At 38.9% G+C, this 18,301-nt stretch overlaps 2 protein-coding genes across 13 annotated transcripts in view; one reads left to right on the top strand and one right to left on the bottom strand.

The window, feature by feature from the left end:
• Window positions 1-17,988, bottom strand: part of LOC112571522 (tubulin glycylase 3C-like) — a 49,712-nt gene extending 31,724 nt beyond the window's left edge. For 6 of the 10 annotated variants that reach the window (XR_003100839.1, XR_003100840.1, XM_025250550.1 and 3 more), the window contains exons 1-8: window positions 7,557-9,673; window positions 6,762-6,836; window positions 4,194-4,395; window positions 3,465-3,575; window positions 2,862-2,995; window positions 2,528-2,759; window positions 2,145-2,200; window positions 1,185-1,208 (exon numbers count right to left, since the gene is read on the bottom strand). Coding sequence is in view for 8 of the 10 variants with exons in the window: in XM_025250550.1 (XP_025106335.1) it covers window positions 1,185-1,208; window positions 2,145-2,200; window positions 2,528-2,759; window positions 2,862-2,995; window positions 3,465-3,575; window positions 4,194-4,395; window positions 6,762-6,836; window positions 7,557-8,153 (1,431 nt within the window). In the remaining 2 variants the exon portion in view is untranslated. Of the gene's footprint in view, window positions 1-1,184; window positions 1,209-2,144; window positions 2,201-2,527; window positions 2,760-2,861; window positions 2,996-3,464; window positions 3,625-4,193; window positions 4,396-6,761; window positions 6,837-7,556; window positions 9,674-17,134; window positions 17,338-17,848 lie in introns of those variants that run through there. The other 4 variants (XM_025250553.1, XM_025250554.1, XM_025250549.1 and 1 more) reach the window with 4 other exon arrangements.
• LOC112571536 lies at window positions 14,338-17,128 on the top strand. 3 transcript variants are annotated; one of them, XR_003100843.1, is made up of 3 exons: window positions 14,338-14,916; window positions 15,259-16,129; window positions 16,419-17,128. XR_003100843.1 is itself a non-coding variant. In XM_025250576.1 (3 exons), exons 1-3 carry the CDS (start codon window positions 14,686-14,688, stop codon window positions 15,962-15,964), a joined length of 492 nt encoding a protein of 163 aa, XP_025106361.1. In that variant the 5' UTR covers window positions 14,338-14,685; the 3' UTR covers window positions 15,965-17,128. The 3 variants fall into 3 exon arrangements, 1 of the variants encoding a protein (XP_025106361.1); XR_003100842.1 differs by having other exon boundaries at window positions 15,259-15,379; window positions 15,577-17,128; XM_025250576.1 differs by having other exon boundaries at window positions 15,577-15,760; window positions 15,888-17,128.
• Window positions 17,989-18,301: the final 313 nt, after the last annotated feature.

The raw sequence follows: 18,301 nt of genomic DNA on the forward strand, positions 1-18,301 counted from the left end.
AATATGGGTATAACATACAAAAGATATGCAAAAACATGAATAAAATATAAGGAAAAATATATGTATAAATGATGTGCAATACTGAAAAACTGCCACTGACTTTGATTTCATGATTTATTCAGACAATAAATATGCTTTTTCAGCTCAATAAGCAACAGAATGCACAAGCCTGTATGCTTCATCTAATATTTACTCTGAACTTAAGTGCACACCATTTTCACCCTTATCAAACTTTGTGTGACACAGCTCACAAATAATTTCTCCTTGTGGAAAAAACCAGATACTAGCTGCAGAGATGGAAATGGTCTTTTAAATAATACCATGGCCTGTTAATCTTTGAAGCAAACTCTGACATCCAGTTTTGATCCTAATCATATGATATAGGATACATTAACAAAAAATAAAAAGAACCACGATGCGTGACTCATTTTTTCTGTGAACAAAACAACTAAGATACGTGGAGCAAGATTTAAAATCACTCTTCCATCCATTAAAAATGCCAAGGTAAGCATGAAGCAAATGCTTAACAAAAAATAAATAAATAAAATAAATAAAATAAATAAAGCGCAAAAATAGCTACTAAAAATAGTCACTGCATGTGAACATTTAATCTTACATATTTTTTCTATCAAAAACTACTTGAAATGTTCTCATCAATTAAATACAACCACTTATTCATGTCACAACTGTGAACAAGTACCAACACTTGTGAAAATGTGAGCATAATATGTTATGCATCACATGAACTTCTTGAGTTTGAGATGGCCTCTTCACAATACATGGGGTAGGGGAAGAATTTGCATCACTAATTCTGTCCTAGATATGTACCAACTATTTTAAAGCTACAACTGAAATAACTCTTTACTAGCACAAAAACTTAAGAATTTAAGATTTTACAACCCAGAAAACTTGTTACCAACAAAGAAACAAATTTGACCTAATAATGTGTTTTGGTAGTCTTAGCATCAGTGCATTGTTTGTGAATTTGATCAGAAAGGTAAGTATTTAAGCACTATGCAGAAAGCATTTAAGAAAGAAAGGTACCTCCAAAGCTATCAATAATAGAATGTATGGATACTCAAATTTTTTTTCTGACAAAATTGTGCAACACCCATAAAAAGAAAAGAAGCTACTGGACGAAATAAGATTATTGAGGTGAGTGTGCTTTAGTTAAAGTTTCTTACCATACGAATTAAATCTGCTCTGTTCTGAAATATTGAATAATTTTAATGCATGATACATCAGACCTGATAAGATTATCAGACTGAATACTTTTGATGCATAATATCTCAGATCTTATCGGATGACAAACACCAGAACACAACCGATATTATACCCTATAGCGTTCTGTAGAATGTTTACCCAGATCAAGAATATCAGTACTCTCGAAAACAAAAAGCACAGCTAGTTTTTAGTAACAGAAATAAGACAATGTTTGCATGAAACATTTGTGAAAATGAAAATACTGTTTTGAAGTAGGCAATGAGAAAAGCTGTGCCCATACCCATTACCCATTTTTACCATGAGCAATACTTTTAATTTAGACATATCTCTTGAAAAAAAATGGTCATGTTGAGAAGCAGCAAAACATCTCAACCTTGTAAATTTAACTCTGACCTTAATCACTTTAGGCAGCAAAATGTTCATGATGAAACAGTTCATCTGGATATTGTACTGGAACTTCTAAATCCTTACTTTAATATCATGACTTAACTATCTGTATTTAAATATCCTTACTAATAAACATGGACTTTGGCTATAGCCACTACCTCATGTTCTCTCTTCCAGTCTTTACAGTTTCCAGCAAAATGTACAACCTATAGTTCTACAAGGGCAAGTGCTTCAGTAGAAGCTCGTGTAAACTTTCTAATTTAGAAACCAGTACCTCAGGTAGCCACTAAGGAGACCTAATTGTCTACTTATACAGTTTCATCTGCAATAATTTTTAGGAATATGGCAACAGTATATGGCAAATCATCTAGCAGACAGAGGATACCCACATGGAACAGATTGGTCATTACAGCAAAAAGATATGATGAACCTGCAAACAGAGCCAGCTATGCTTTAAGTAAGAGAACCAAATACTGTTAACATTTAAAGCAGAAAAATATTCTCTAGTGGCAGCTAAGTCTGAAATAACTCACCATGATCCCATAGAAACCATCTTCTTCTTCCCACGGTGGTATTTGGGGCTGGTCATCTGCAACATTATCATGATATTCAGCAATTTTTCTGCTCTATATCTACAAAGTTCTTCCTAGTTAAACTGAAAGCGGTCCAGTGGCGCAACGGTTAGCGCCTGTCACCAATATAGTGAAGGCTGGCTGCCCAGAGTTCATTTCTCGTCTCGGGCTGGCTGCCGTGCCATAATATAGCCTCAGTTGAGGCCACGGCGTAATATAGCCTCAGTTGAGGCCACGGCGTAAAACACCAATCCCCCCCTCACCCTAGTTAAACTGGTTCTAAGACAGAAATGTAAACATGCTTAACACATCAAAACAATCATGCTCATTACAAAGAAACTCACTGTCATCATCATCATCGTCATCATCATCATCAGTATCATCATCACCATCATCATTGCCATCATTCTCATTGTCGTCGTCGTCATCATCATCATCAGAACTGGTTTGGTGTGTGGGTTTGGAAGTCTTCTGAGATAATGAAGGAATCTTGTAGAACTTCTCAACCCATCCTCGTTCTCGAAGGCTGTGACGAATGCTAGAGTATCCTCCTTGAATGGTAAACACTTTATGACACTGGAAGACAAAAACAAGTACCAAAAAACCTTGTATAAACAAATAAGAAACTATAGCAGCTCATATATGACCACTGCACTGCTTCTCACCTGTCAAACTCACCTTTATAGCTTTATCAACCATTTCTTTGGCTGCACGAAGCCGTTCCCCATCGCTCAGTGGATGACTTTTCAATCTTGGCTGGTTAAGCATAGGTATGGTTTTACTGCGTGTGAGGGATCTGGATAGTTCATTTTCTGTTCACAGAGATGCATCTATATTACTATAGTTGCTTTCAAGCATTGAAATAAATCATACAACATATGAAATAAATTTAAGCTACAATGAAACTACTGCAGACCTTTATAACAGTAAAAAAATAAAAGTTGATGTTTCCAAGCATTTCCTATAGATTATTTTTTACAGAAAAAAGCGTCTATGCTAATTTTGAGATAACTCTCTTCAGAACATTTTTTTCTATTACCTTCTCTTCTATTTCATTATATTAAATTTCATTATCAATAATCTGGCTTCTGCCATCACCACAAACAGATCCTTAATATGAGGAAGCTATAGATTCTTGAATGTCAATTATTCTTCAAATAGGCATATATTCTCCAGGCCTCCAGTGTGATCAAACATCAGAAAAATACTAAATGACATGACAAAAATCCTAGTTTTTGAAACTTTTCAGAACTTTCAGAAAATGATACACCAAGAAAGAACCTTTATCAGTTGCACATTCAGGAGTAAGCTTTCGTTTTGGAAGCGACTCAGAGCCAGGAAACCATGCTGTCTGCTTCTTCTTTTTTGTCACTGCCTCATCTCCTGCACTAACTGCATATGGGCCAGAAAAATCATTGACGTAAGCTAAATCCCAAATTTCCTAGAAACAGACAATACTAAGTTAACGAAAATAGTAAAACAAGGTACAGTACCTCCTCTACTGCATATTTTGAGAGTGCTTGCTGACATAATACGGTAGTATATACTAACTCTAGAAAGCTAAACCAATGGGTCAGGTCATTAAATCTAACCAAGGGCATCAATTAACCAAATATTCATGCCCTGTTCTGCCACAAGCAGTACTAGCACACATCATGGTGACAATGTATGAGTAAACGCAGTGTTTGCATTCTAAAATGATAGCAAGTGCAATACTTACAGCTCAACAGAATAAACTTTTACCTTCTAATTTAACAGTATAAACTGTTTCAAAACACAGCATCCCAGCCAATACTAAAATCATTCCAATATACTTCATATTATTCTATAACTATAATTCTTGTATTGCAAGGTGTGTTAACAAGCAAAATACAATTTTAAGTTTTCCCTTTGAAAGCCAAAAAAAAAAAGTAAAATGTCAAGAACAGATCCAATGCATGCCCTAGCAAATGATTCATCCTGAGCAAGGATTCTTGCAAAAACAGCAGTTAAAACATGAAGAAGCCATACCACCATGCAGAGGCTGTGATTCTGTTGATGGTGTGTTCAAGGAAGCTGCATCCATTAACAGTGGCTGAGAAGGCAGCGCAATGTCTTCTTGATCTGCTGCCTCTTTATTACTTCTTTCTTTCCTAGCACTTAAATGATCCTTCTTCTCACCATTATCAGCATCAAAGTTCCTTTTCTGGGCACTGCTGTTTTTGTTCTCTGACTGTAATTATAGTGCAAGAGTGGTTATGCAGTAAGAAGCCTTTTAATGAAGATACTAACAGCCATGAAAGCTTAGCACTCATGCAGAAACCAACAGTGCTCATTTAAGTTATTGTTAAAAGGAACTAATCACACAGTTTAGGCCAGTATTTCTCAACTGAGATTCCACAAAATAATGGTATTGGGGAAAATATGCATTGTTCTTTGTATGCAGCAGACAAGAAACTTACCTTCCAAGAACCTACTTAAGACAGTAAACTCTAATTTTAGCATATATGGAGAAAGCGTGTTTGAGACAAAACAAATTACATGACACAGCAATCATAATTATTTTAGCCTTTCTTCACAATTAACATCTACTTTGATATTACCATGCACATTTTTACTATTGAGCTCAAAGGTCAAACTTATACCTTAGGGCAGGAAATAATAGTTTGACTTGAACATGGTATGAAACACATGTGATTCCACTACCCTATTCACTAATTGTTTCCATCTGACCCAAGCAAAGTATCTTCACTCTCTCCCCAGGGTCAAACCATTCTTTCCTGTTGAACATTAAAGTTCAACTCTTAAGGAATGATAATACCCCTATCAACACAACCAATACCATACCACACATTTTCAACTGTTGCCCTTAAGTCTAAAGACTACTAGACTATTATTTCAAAAAGTGTTTGAGCAAAATTAATAGGCTATCATGAAGATATTCAAAATCATTGTCAGCTGGTAACTTTAAAAAGGAAGTAACAATCACCCCAATTAGGATCTTGGGTGGCTTGTTCACAAGCCTGAGACCCCTCACACAAGAAAGGGGGGTGTATGTGCCAGCGTAGAGGTGTTGCATTGGGTAGAAACATAGAGATGTTGTATGAGGTAAACAGCCTTAAGCGGTTACAGCAGCCAAAGTGACCAGCTGGCAGAGGCGTCAATGACATCTACGGAGACAGTGACACCTCAGGGGTCTTCCAAACCTGTCTGTCAGGAGCTTGTAGGTTGTCACAGGGAGGGTGGATTAGTCACCTGTCCACCATGCCACTTGTAGGCAGGGTCAGTATGGGTGGTCTCACTCTCAACAGTGTTGACTACCTGATGATTGGTTGGTGAGTTAACCAATGGCACCCTATAGTTTTATATGTCTGTGCGAATGTGCAAAGAAAAATAGGAAACAAGAACCTTGCAAGACACTTCTTGACATGATATCAGCATGAACAAAGCAACCAGTCAGCAGTTGAAACAACTTCAGCTTTCTTCAACGCCAACTTCACTTTTACCTCGAGACTGAGTCTTAAGCCAAGAGGGAGGAAGGACGCTGGGTTAGAGGACCTTGACACAAGGGGGCAAGTCAGTGAACTGTCAGGACTGCCTGCTGTTGCCATGGAAATCAAAGGGCTATTCTCAAAGGAGGGGAATGTCTGCTGGGTTCGACCACACTCCAAGGGACCGGAAAACTTCACATGAAGGTGGTGTGTGTTTGGTGGCTGTATGTGGTACTGCAGTTGTTGAAGACACCATATGTGTCAGACTGAGACAGGGCTGGAATCTGTGTTGCCAGGAGTGCAGTCATCCCCCTCTGATGTGGTTGGAAGATCAAGTGGGAAGAAATGACCGACAGTTGTACAAACACTTCGAGGGAAAGTCATCAGTATGCCATGACTACTGACTGGAGTACTGATCTCCAGCTAATCAGAAGTGTGGACCCTAAATACAAGAACAGCTGTAACTGCTAAGAGCTAAGTTTATCCACATAACCATGTGAGAGCAAATGGTAGTTTTAACAACTGTAATAGTGGGAGTACGTTTAGTACAGATAGTACTGGGACACCCTCTAGATGAGTCTTTTGATTGAATCGCATGTTTTTCCTATTAAATCTTTGTTTTTGTACGTTAAATCACATGTCCTTGAGTCTTGTATTCAAGGAACAGGAGGGGTGGGGGCTCATAAGCCGCACAGTGAAAACTGAGTAATCAACGGGTGATTATTGTACATATGGTTCCCCTGCAAGTTATGTTGATGTGGGCAGCAGGAGTTAAGCCCTGGTCAGGGCCAGTGTTCACATTTTGGTGTAAAACTTGGAAATACTGCAACAATGACTTATCAAATTTAAATGAGTAAAAAGATTAAATTTACACTGACTTTTAAAAGATAGCAAATCTTAGGATCAAAAAAGCTATAGCATTATCAATAAAGTGAGCAGAATCAAGCTGCTCTAGTATAACAAACAAATGACAATTTGTATTGCAAATATAATATTACTAATAATAAAGCAGATTTTTTTATAATTATTTTTTTTTTATAAACACTACAACATGGCATCAAAGTAAAGAAGGAATATCTGGCAGCATCAGTACTGCAACAAAAATTACCTCTTTTGCTTCTTGTTGCCTCTGTGATTGGGGAAGTGACAGAGAAAACCGTGTATACTGAGATGACTGTTCTAACTACACAAACATACAAATGTGAATTTATTGTTACTAGAAATGATAAGCTCAATACTAGAACAATTCTCCAAAAATATCTTTCAATAATAATAATAATTTGTTAAGAACTGTGTTATGTGATAATCACTATTTATCCATGGACGTCAAACTTAGTTTTCTAAACCAAGGAAATTCAATTGCTTATTCAAAGACATGTAACAAAAGTTCTTCTTAGAGACAATGACAAATCTTTAAGAGCATTCCAAGGCATGTCACAAATCTTCCAAAATATTATCTGCATATCTCAGATTGTGCAGATTCCATCTTAATTATTTTCAAAGCTCAAGCTCAGACAGACTGGTAACAGATTTCTTGTGAAATCTAATCAAATTACCACTATCACCTTTTTCCCTGACCAGTACTCTGTTATTTTTCACTCATTAAGTGACTTGGCCTTAGAGAACGGCAGTAACAATTTTACCTAGGTCACCATGTAATATATATATAGACACACACATACAAATAATTATGCTGTGTCACAAAGTCACTGTGAATGCATTGTGCATGTTCTCTTATGATCCGTGTTCATGCATGACTTCGCTTTATCTGTGTCTGTGTGCATAAGGTGGATATTAGATGTGGCAAGACAACAATCTATGCACTTTCTTTTTTACAGTATATATGATAATGACAAGTTGAACACTGGAAAGAAAAGGGTACTTTGAAAAAAATGAGACTTACAAGTTTCCTCTGTTTTTCAATGTGCATTTGTTGCCGTGACATGAAGTCTGTCCCCAGGCTTTCGGCTATTTTGTTACTTGCTGAGCTGACTTTCGGGCGGAATGTGAACACGTTTTCATCAAGATGAACAGTACGTGGAGGCATGTATGTATGTTTACTCATTGCGCTAGTGAATGCTTTCGGGTTTTTTTTTCTTTCTACTTTACTATTATTCTTCTTGAAATTCGACTCATCCTTGCTTGTAACTGCTAAATGTTTGGTACCATTTCCTGACACGTCGTCCATCAACGCATCATCGTGTCCATTGTCTAGTGTCAGACTTGGAAGAATCCGGCGAGACGCTGGCCTTTCTAGTTCGAAGACATCTTTCAGGGACGAACTTGGATGGCTTTTCTCGTCAATAATTTTGCTATTTGTTGAGACCGCGGCAGTGATCGGCTCTAGGGTCAGTTTATTGCTCTTAGTGTTAGGACGGAGACTGGTGACGCGCTTCGTATCCAAGTGCACCGATTTCCCAAGTGCAGTCCGTTTACTTGACTCACTGATCTCTTTAGCAAATGTAAGGTCCTGATCCGCATGCAACATGCCTCTCCCCATTTCATTGTGAAAACACACACAACGCTCTATCGGGAGGTCGGGCGGTTATCGCAGACCCCATTTACGCCGGAACAAAAGACCCTTGTCGAGGCCCCGTCGTCATGGAATCGCCATATTGAACTAGCGGCCCCGCAGAAGTCTCGCTTTAAAAATCAGTATGATAAGTAACCTTTGTAAGATAAATTTTATACTAACCAATATACACTCGAACGAAGAAAGTTTAGAATTTTTATGGCTCAATAAATGGATTAGTGTATTCATGATCAAAATAATTTAGTTTGGATTTCTTTCCGTAGATGAGCGGAAACTAACGAGTGACGTTCGGTACGGAAAGCGTTGCGAAGGACAGCAAAACCTTTGCGGGGTGGGCAAGAACTCAAGTAAATGTACATGTATACTGAATCTTTTTTTCAAACATGATAAACCGCTGATTCAAAAGTACTTAGCCAAATAATTTTTAATCAGCATTCAAAACAATAGTAAGCGCATAGAGTACATTTCGATGTAATAAAGCTGTTTTTATCTAAACAATTGATCGTAATTTAGTACATATACATAACTTATTAAAAATTTAATTTTCTTAAATTCTCATAAACTCATCCTCATGTTCCGTCACAGTAATCACAAGTATTATCAATTACACATTTTATTTATTCTTACAGTAATATTTAAGCTTCAGAATTTATGTATCAGATCAATTGTCGATACTGATCGACGCGTGCCGCTGTATTAAAGTGCTTATACACGGTCGACGGGCCTTACAGAAACATACGGTTCTTTCTGTAATTACGTTAAGAGAAAAATAAACATTACTTGATTATCTCTCGTGTTCTCTTGCTTGTCTGCTCGGTGACTCGGAGAGTGACTTAAAAAGGAATGACAGAAGAATGCCTGTGCGCGTGCTATACATCCAAGGGAAATGATTACTCGCGCAATTCATCGTCAGGCATTGAAATGTCTTCTCCGGACAGGTATGATCTCATCGAGGAACCTGTCTTTTGCTTTGATAATGCAAGTTGTTTGAAATAAGCACAGTGTAGAGTGTTTGATGATGTTTAAGTTGATTGGAGCAATTAGTTACATGAGGGCAAAGGTGGGATCGAGTTTTCCCAGCAGGGGACTGGTAAAACTGTAGGAGATATAACCAATGTAAATATAGCGTACAAGTTGTATGACATGGGAACCAGCATGGACAAGATTGAACTCATGACAGTCAGTAAAACATCAGGCCCTTTGGAGATCAACATTAATGACATGCCCGCAAACAAACATCGTAGTTTAAGTATTTAGGCAGCATTTTCACAAAGTATGACAAGATGAACTGAAAGATATAGACTGCATTCAAAAGAAAACACTGTCAGCTACCAGTTGCCTGGCCCCACTCCTTAGACATACCCAGGCCCGTTCTTAGCCCCCGCGGGGCCCGAGGCAAAGGGCATGTGCGGGACCCTCACGCCACGATCACACGGTTTTAGTTGGGATCTAAAGTCACTTTTGTCCTCAGGGATATCTCGTCTTTTATCATTGACAGCACACTGCATACACATTACAACATAAGCTTACGAGTAATTTATTTGTAACGTTCGTCAATAGGTTACAATCAAAAGCGCGGGGCCCCTTGAAGCGCGGGGCCCTAGGCAGATGCCTCGTCCGCCTGCCCCTAAGCACGGCCCTGGACACACCACCATACCACTGTAAAATAAGGCACAGCTAATCAACGTAGTATTCCTCCCTACCATAACATAGTTCCTGATCTATGAACTGATCAAGTCACAGGAAAGAAGAATAACACATAAAATAAGATGTCTGAGACTGGCAGGTAAAAAGACTTGAAGGGATATGTTCAAAAACAAAATCTGAACAATGGTTCACGCCAGTTCACCAACAAATCCAGAAGCGGAGGGTCAAGTTATTTGGCGACTTCATCACGTTGCCAGTCGACCAGCCAGTACTGAGAGATTACACTCGAAAATGCTCTGGCATCTCATCAAGAGGGCAACCGCAGATATTGGGTCGAGGGTATGGAGAGACCCATTCGTCACATGCTCTTATTGTCACCAAGACATCAGCCGCCGTGTCTAATCTCCCCACGATACACAAAGGATACCAGTGGAGTTAATAGTTTTACAAAACTCAGTTGTATAGAAGATAATAATAACAATAATAATAACAACAATAATAATAATAACCACAGAAAAAGAAGAAAAAGCACTAAATAGCGAATTTCTTCACGGCAAGGAGTTCATGTGAAAGATGTAATTTTCACTGAGGCCTTGTTGAAACGTGGCGGCAATTAATATAGATTAAAGAATGTAGCGCAGTATTTATATTTCATACATGAAACAAAATCTCTTATGCAATTTTACCATTGACACACTTCGACAAACCTGTTTTTTTTTAATGTTATCTTAGCAAATATGGAAGACACAAAACTCTCGACATATTCCTTTAGCAAAGAATTCATATTTTGAGCACAAGTGGATCGACCCGTTTTAAATATTTACCACAGAAACCGAACCTTTCATCGCTACCTGTGGATGCGGATAATCTTGTCTGAACTGCTCTATCAAGAATGTTTTACTGACATTTTTATTACGGTGGAGTGGTGTCTAACCACTCCAACCCCTCCAGCTCTGTCCACCCGGGTGTAGGTCAAGTACTCCGCGGGAGGATACTCTGCTTGCGCTCAGTGCTTGGGCAGTAAAAAACTTTGCCTAACTTTATGACACGTTGTTTACGCCAGAAGCTTTTTTCCAAGAAAGTTATTAAAACCTGTGTGTTTACAGGTAGAATTCGAGCAAATCTTGCACATATCTGCTGTAGCGCACGAGAAAATTAAAAAGGCAGCGGTGAGTTTTTCGAGCCAACACTGGGACTTGCTGGATCACGTGACTTGAATCAGCAGTCCATTAAAGATCTTTACATTTGTATTTTTGACACATGGTTCAGCCTCCTGTATCGTGTCTACACCCCCTCCCCACCCCCGTGTTGTTTCGTCTACAGTCTGTCACCTGTCCGTCTATCTGATCAGGTCTGCTGAGTTCACATCGTTATCTTCAAGAATACAAATGTTTTTTTCGCGAAGATAAACCATCTCAGAGATAAAGACAGTGTTCAAAAGATTTCCGCTCACCTCGATAAATAATTAGTTCTTCTATTGGCACATTGGACGGGTATTGTCAGCAACCTTGCTCTGCTGCTCTTCGCCAGTCTGTGTACTGGACTGAGCGCTGGAAGCAACGGTATCCAAACATGACGACATCGCCATGCGCGAATTGATTTCTTACACCTGATACAGCCATGACAGGGATGAAGGGAAGAGGCTGACAGTTTACTCTCGTATTTATGATTTGCATCATGCACAACAGGGTCTGGAGGGAAACCAGCCCAGAAAGACCGTGGACTGGCCCGCCTGAGGTCCAGAATGAGCACACTAGGTGTGAAACGGCGGGCAAGATTAATTAAAGTGATTGTCTTTGGTCTTTCCGTATGTAGAAAATCAGATGAAATACAAATATGTTAACACCAATATATGTAATGGAAAGACACATGCATCTCTTTAATTATATTTTTATATAGATATGCTTAGTAGTGGACCGGCATCTCAACCTAATGGTAACCATTACATGTTTTTTAATGGGCTGGGTTGTTTGGCTGCGTGAAGGCTCTTCTTCTCTTTTTTTTTAAAAAAAAAGATATTTTGTGAATACCTGTGTTTGTACATATGCGCGTACTTTTTATTCATCTCTCTCGCTGTCTCACACACACACAAGAGAGAGAGAAAGAGCATGTGCTTGAATTAAATACGTCTGTTTTGACACGGAACTGTCATTGCAACAACACGGCGAAAGAATACAGAAGTGGGTAACGGTAAAGTCTACATCTTGACCTCAATTCATTATCACATTTAGCATATAAAAAAGTGTTGCAACCAGGTCATCAGCCTCCTTTTGAGTCTTTGGGCTATCAAAATAGAACAATGAGTGTTGCACAACGCAGTCGCAAGTATTCCTAGATGTATATAGTTATCTAGCTGTACCAAGAAGACAACACACATTTTAACCCCCGGCAGGTTTGCTTCGTTGTCGTCGCCTACTGAACCTCCTCTTCTACTGGCCACCACAAAATCAGTAGTTGTAAGCTGACAGTCACCGAGAGAGGCCGCCATGGTGCACAAGTCTGCCCGGTACGGTGTTCACTCAGGAAACACCTTACGCTCCTCGAACACCCGCTACAGTCGTCGCTACTTCAATGAGGCCTGCATCATCTCTCGCGTCCACTCCAGATTGCTGGCCAAGTTGTCCCCTTCTGTTGTGAAGGAGGCGACTCAAGAATCGGCGAAGCACGAGAAGGTCCACTGCCCAAACGTAGCCATCGACGTGGCCTTGTCCTTGAACAAGCAGGCCCGTTGGCTGCTGCCGTCGGCGCTCAAACGCCAGATCACCAGCGAGGACGTCGCCGACCCCACACTGACGGTGTCGTTGCTAGAGCGGCACAAGCTGAAGCGGCACGCCAACTGTGTGACCTTTTGCAGCACGCACACGGGTGGCGTGACGACCATCCATCCACGGGATGGCCGCTACTTCAGCTTTGCCTTTCCTTCCTCTGACGGTTTGTCGAACCGAGCCAGGCGCCGGGAACAGCGAAAGCAGCGACTGCAAGCGCAGAAGAAGGATAGAGACCAGACGGTCGAACCCACGCCCAGTGACTTGCAAGCGACAGGTGAAGAAGAGCCTGCAGACAAGGACCTCCTGGAAGGTGAGGTCCGGTACGAGGTCTTCTACCCATGTCCTTGGCGTAGTTCCCTATCCCACAATCCCAAGTACATCAAACAGCACGTGATCCTTACAGAAGGGGACGACGGCAAGTACGCAGAACAAGGCAAATCACACAAGAAGCATAGGCAGAGGCAGAGAAAGAGGATGACTTTGAAAGACATCAGCAACAACGACGACAGCGATGAAGACGCCTGGTTCGACCTCGACGACGACGAAGAAGAAGAAGTCTCTCACAACAACACTGACGACTGGGGCGATGGTAGCTGTGAGAAGGTCTCGACATTTGACTTTCCTCTGATTACTTTACTTCAAACAGGCGGAGGGGTGCAGCGTATGTTCCAGAGATTCAAGACTAGGGTCGGCCAGAAAAAGAGAAAGGACACAGCAGACGTTGGCAACAAAAAATCTCGCGTCATTTACATCACGGCAGAAACAGAGACACGTGACTCCCAGAGTTCAAGCAAGATAGTTTCTCCTCCGGCAGAGGAGGAGGGAGGCCTCGATCGGGGTGCTCTGCCAGAGTAGCTGCTTCCAGAAAAAGAAGTGTCTACACCACCAAATTCAAGCTGCTCTCCAAAGAAGAAAACACACCTGTATGTGCTGGACATTACAGAGTGTCAAAGAAGTGATGAATAAGTGTGCAACCATCTGGTGAAAAGGAAGCTGTCACCATGAACATACTCCTGTACGCATGTATATTATTATATTACATCTACCGTTAACTATTTCTCGTCGTCGTTTTAGTTTGTAGTGCATGAATCTACCAACAGTTTTCAAACAATGTCTTTCAAAAGATGTTTAAGTACATTGTGGCAAGTATTTCTATATTGTTGGGGTAAACATATTACCCACAGATCATTCAACGAAGTGCACCCAAATAAAAAGTGTATTACATCATCGAGGTCTATGTTGTTTAAAGAGATGGGCGTGAAGAATATAATATTTATTTTTATGTGTGAATTTCAGAGGCACGAGTTTTCAACCGAATCAGAATGTCTTGTAAGTCTTTCTTAGAAATACAGTCAAAATACGGGTACAAATGTAATATCAAATTTAGGAAGTCTGTATACAGTAAATATCTCACTGCTAGATATGTAACCGTTTCAGTTCTGTGACATAACAATCAACTAATATTTTTTTGTAGACTCGTAGAGAGAGTGTGTCAGTCAAGGATAAGTGGGCAAAGAACATATATATTATCAGGAATAATATAAAATGCTTTATTATTTATAAAGAAATTCCTGTTCATAGTTTTTGTGGAGGGGTTAAGTGAAACTGTCCTCACCTATCCATCCAGTTCATGGACGTCTTGGTTACGAATTATTAAAGACAAGAGAAAGAACCATTGAGAAGTATGCGCCAAAACTGCTATAACTATAGGTCCATAGCTCTACGAGAGGCTTTAATTCTGCGAAATATTGGCGTAAAGTAGTTTTTAATCCTGACTTTTGAATGCATGAAACTCTGAAACAGAACGAATGAGAAACAGGAGAAAAAGCCCAATTCTGGGAACTGTTTGAAAAAGTACTCAGACTGTACAACAACAACAATTTCACAATCAAATTTTTGACACGGTTTTCGACACGGAGTGGTTTTCGATCGAGTTTCTCAGTCTGAAATATTGTGAGACCCTGTAACTGAAAGCAGGTGCAGATCTATAGGTCGTTGTGTGTACGGTTCACAGTGATGGTTAGAATTAAAGGGCTTGCTAGAGTTGTATATCTTTATAGATACTAACCTAGGACCTTTTCGTAATGAGATGCGCGGAAAGAGATGCGCAGAAACAAGAAACCACCGCTACTTCCTGTTTACACTTCGCTACCATGGCCGAGTCGTTTACCCCATCTGTGTCCTGTCGAAATATGCAATGCGTACCCGATATTTCGTTCAGAGATATTGAAGAATTTAGTTGCAGAAGCTCGTCAAAACGCAATCATGAGCGTGGATACAATTATTTCGCCGAGAAATATTATTCAACGTATGGGGTAAGCAGACACTTTGCAGAGTGAATGTGCAATTGTGATTCCAGCTTTTTGTCTGAATGTGCCACTGACTATGTCAGTCTCGTAAATATAATTGCAAAAAATTAAATATATTCTTACATCAGAAATATATTAAAACATATACTGAAGTAGTTTGATGAGAGAAAGTTAATTTTAAGTAGTGGAAGTCGAAACGTGCATTGTTTACATTTGCGGTAAACTGACGTCTATCCAGGCTTTTTTTCTTTTTTTTAAAAAAACTTGTTTACTGTTATTTTATATAAGGTATTTTATCATTTGTGTCTGGTCCTGTGATGCTTTTTCTGTTTTTTTTTTCTGCACAAGGACTTATCCGATTTAAGAAAAAAAAAAGTACAGTTGCACCGAATCCCAAAACGATGGTTGTCAAGCAGCATCTCGATGCTACAGATCATACACGAAAACTGGAATTCCACTCACACTTGAAGTTAGTGACGGTGAAAATTTTCTTCTCCCTAAAATAATTGTTAAAAGGCATAGTGAAACATAATTTCACAGGAGGGAGAGAGAGAGAGTGAAAAATAAACTTTCTTTTCCTAATGCAAAATTTTCTGAAATTTCTATGATAATGTTTTCATCAAAGAAAGCACTGTTAAATTGAAATTTTTTTATTGTGGTTGTCAGGTCTCAGTCAGTGTCACTAAAGCAGTCTCTGATGGATGCTACACATGTGCTAATGGCCAGAGTGGGCACTGTGGACATATTGTGGGCTTGCTGTACCAGCTTGCTCATTTTAAGATAACAGGAACAAACTACATTCCTGAGGTCATCTTGACAATGAAGAGGGATGATCTGAGACTATTTTTAGGTGAAATATTTTTTGTCAAGTGTTTCTTATATTAAAAATAATAGAAAATTTAGAAAAAAATTTGCCAGCAGGTATTACTTGTTTGCTGTGTAATATTCCATCATCTACATCAGTTTCTCATTTGCAGGATGCTGCAAAAACATCACTGCCCCAGACATGGCACATCTCCAGAGGAGAAAAGATAAGAGGGGAGGCAGTGGATGAAATCAAAATCCACAGCTTTAAGTCTGACAAGAAGTCAGACCCTAGTATTTGCAATACATACAGGTGCAATCCATTGTGTTCAGAGTTTCCATCTGCCCTTTGTCTTGTTGAGAGTTTAAAAGCTGCCACAGAGTCTTGTTGAGAGTTTAAAAGCTGCCACAGATAGTAAGTTCCTGTTGTTTGATTAAGAATTTTATTTCTTGTGTTGTACAAGATCTGCATAACGAGAACTTTATGCTTTAACAAAAGAGACGGTCAACATTTATACTTGACAAGAGCATACAAAAGATAAATTCCAAATTTTTGCATTCGGAGTATAATGAGCAATAATTTAGCATGCATTATATATATACACACACATCTATGTTGTCATAAATGATACACACACATCTATGTAGTCATACATGATAATTACTCTTGCTCATCATATAATAATTAATAGCCTCTGTTGCAGGCTCTGCGTCTGCTGTTGCAGTCTCTGTGTCCACGTTTTCACTGATGAAAAGGAAAAAATTTTACCACATGAAATGACTAATTTTGCACAATTCACTTAGCAATATTTGACAGGGGTGAACCTGCAGTAATTTCTGCAATCAGATGAACAGAAGTGAACCTACTGAATTCAGTAAGTGACAGATCACTTGCAAGATATTTTGATATACTGATTTTTTTTTTTCGTCTCATGAATACACTAGGAATGGGAGTGTTTTGTGTTTTTAGCGATTTGAGTTGTGAGTTGTAAACTGAAAATATTTCCTGAGACTTGCTAATAGTCAAAGTGTCTGAAGAAGGATGACACAATTTCTATTGTTATAATGTGTTAATATTATTACATATTTTTTTCACAGTGATGATATTAAATGTGATTTATAAAAGCACTTTGCATTTATCTTTGTATTTCTATGTGTGATTTGGACAGCAGTCTCCATGCACATCTGAACTGATCAATACTTTTTTCTTTAAAATACACATTCTCATCTTGTGTAAAGCATTCAGGTAGTTCACAATAAATGAGATTAAAAGACAAAACAATTCAGACAGTTGTAGCACGGTTGCATACCAATTTCAAAAAACATAGAATGCAATATCCTTATACAGAAAAATGATTAAGTAATCACACTCTGTTTTCATGACAAGATCATCCATTAATACAATGCAACAAAAGTTTACCTCTGATTTGTGTTGGCATTTGCTTGTGACATGGGATGGCGAACTGCAGGCTGATTTCTTTCTTTTCCACATTGGAAGTTTTTCCATGTAAACAGACTTGGTACAGCATCTGATTTAAGTCTTCTTTGTTTTCCTTTTAAGGTCAAAGGGCGAAAATCTTCTGGCACAAAAAGCCTGCTACAAACCCTTGTCCAATTTCTGATCTGAGGAAAAAAAATATAGTCATGTTATCATAAACATTTACCAAAACACATGTATGATTTTGTCTTTAAGCCGTTTTTAAGTGATATTCACATCATTACTTTTAATCACTGTTGACTATGTTGTGAAACTAATAATCCTTATATTAAAATTGTAAAGTGTAAAGGAATGCGATTGATTCAAAATTAATTAGTCATGCAGCAGCAACAAAGATATAGGTTCACTACAAAATAAGTTGTAATACTGGTAGTATATGTCAGCCTTTTTGAACATTCTGCAGCATTTTAATGTAACAGCACTTTAATAATACAATGTAATGCGTTTTCAGTAATACGAAATGGCTATGCCACATGATGTAAGTTTAAACTACGAGCACAATAGGTATTCTGAAATCATAGTTTTAAATCAATTAGAAAGATTAACGATGATTCAGATGGCATGGAAAAAAGTGATGTTGCGAAAGAAGAAAAAGACTAATAGTGATAGGGAATTTGAAACCTCGATCATGCTTACCCGAAAGAGTGGCCCTTCGTCTCTCTGAATTCTTACAAGCCAAATCTTCTTCATTTGTTCATCTTTCGGAATTCCATGAAAGGATAATGTTGGACATTTGTAGGCTTTAACTGTACATTGAGGTACACAGCAAAATCGACCATCATTGTTATTTTTAAGAGCCGGTATGGTCGAAGAACGCTACGTGCATCAACAGTAAACATCAACACCGGAAGTGGTCTGGAGTTTTTGTGGGGTGAAGGTCATCTGCATGCATAATTTTCCGAAATCGTCCATATACACACAGGAGACAATTATACAGAGAGAAGCGCGTGCACGTACAGTTTCCTCCCCTTACCAACGCAGACGTCACATAAGGAAGCAAAGTTCAGATGTGAACCATTCAAAACAGCTCGCTCGCACTATTTCTTTCGTGTGTGAGAAATAAATCTGCTACAATGCAAACTGCAGCTT

The sequence above is a fragment of the Pomacea canaliculata genome, linkage group LG9 (assembly GCF_003073045.1).
Source record: "Pomacea canaliculata isolate SZHN2017 linkage group LG9, ASM307304v1, whole genome shotgun sequence".
In the NCBI taxonomy this organism is placed as follows: Eukaryota; Metazoa; Mollusca; class Gastropoda; order Architaenioglossa; family Ampullariidae; genus Pomacea; species Pomacea canaliculata.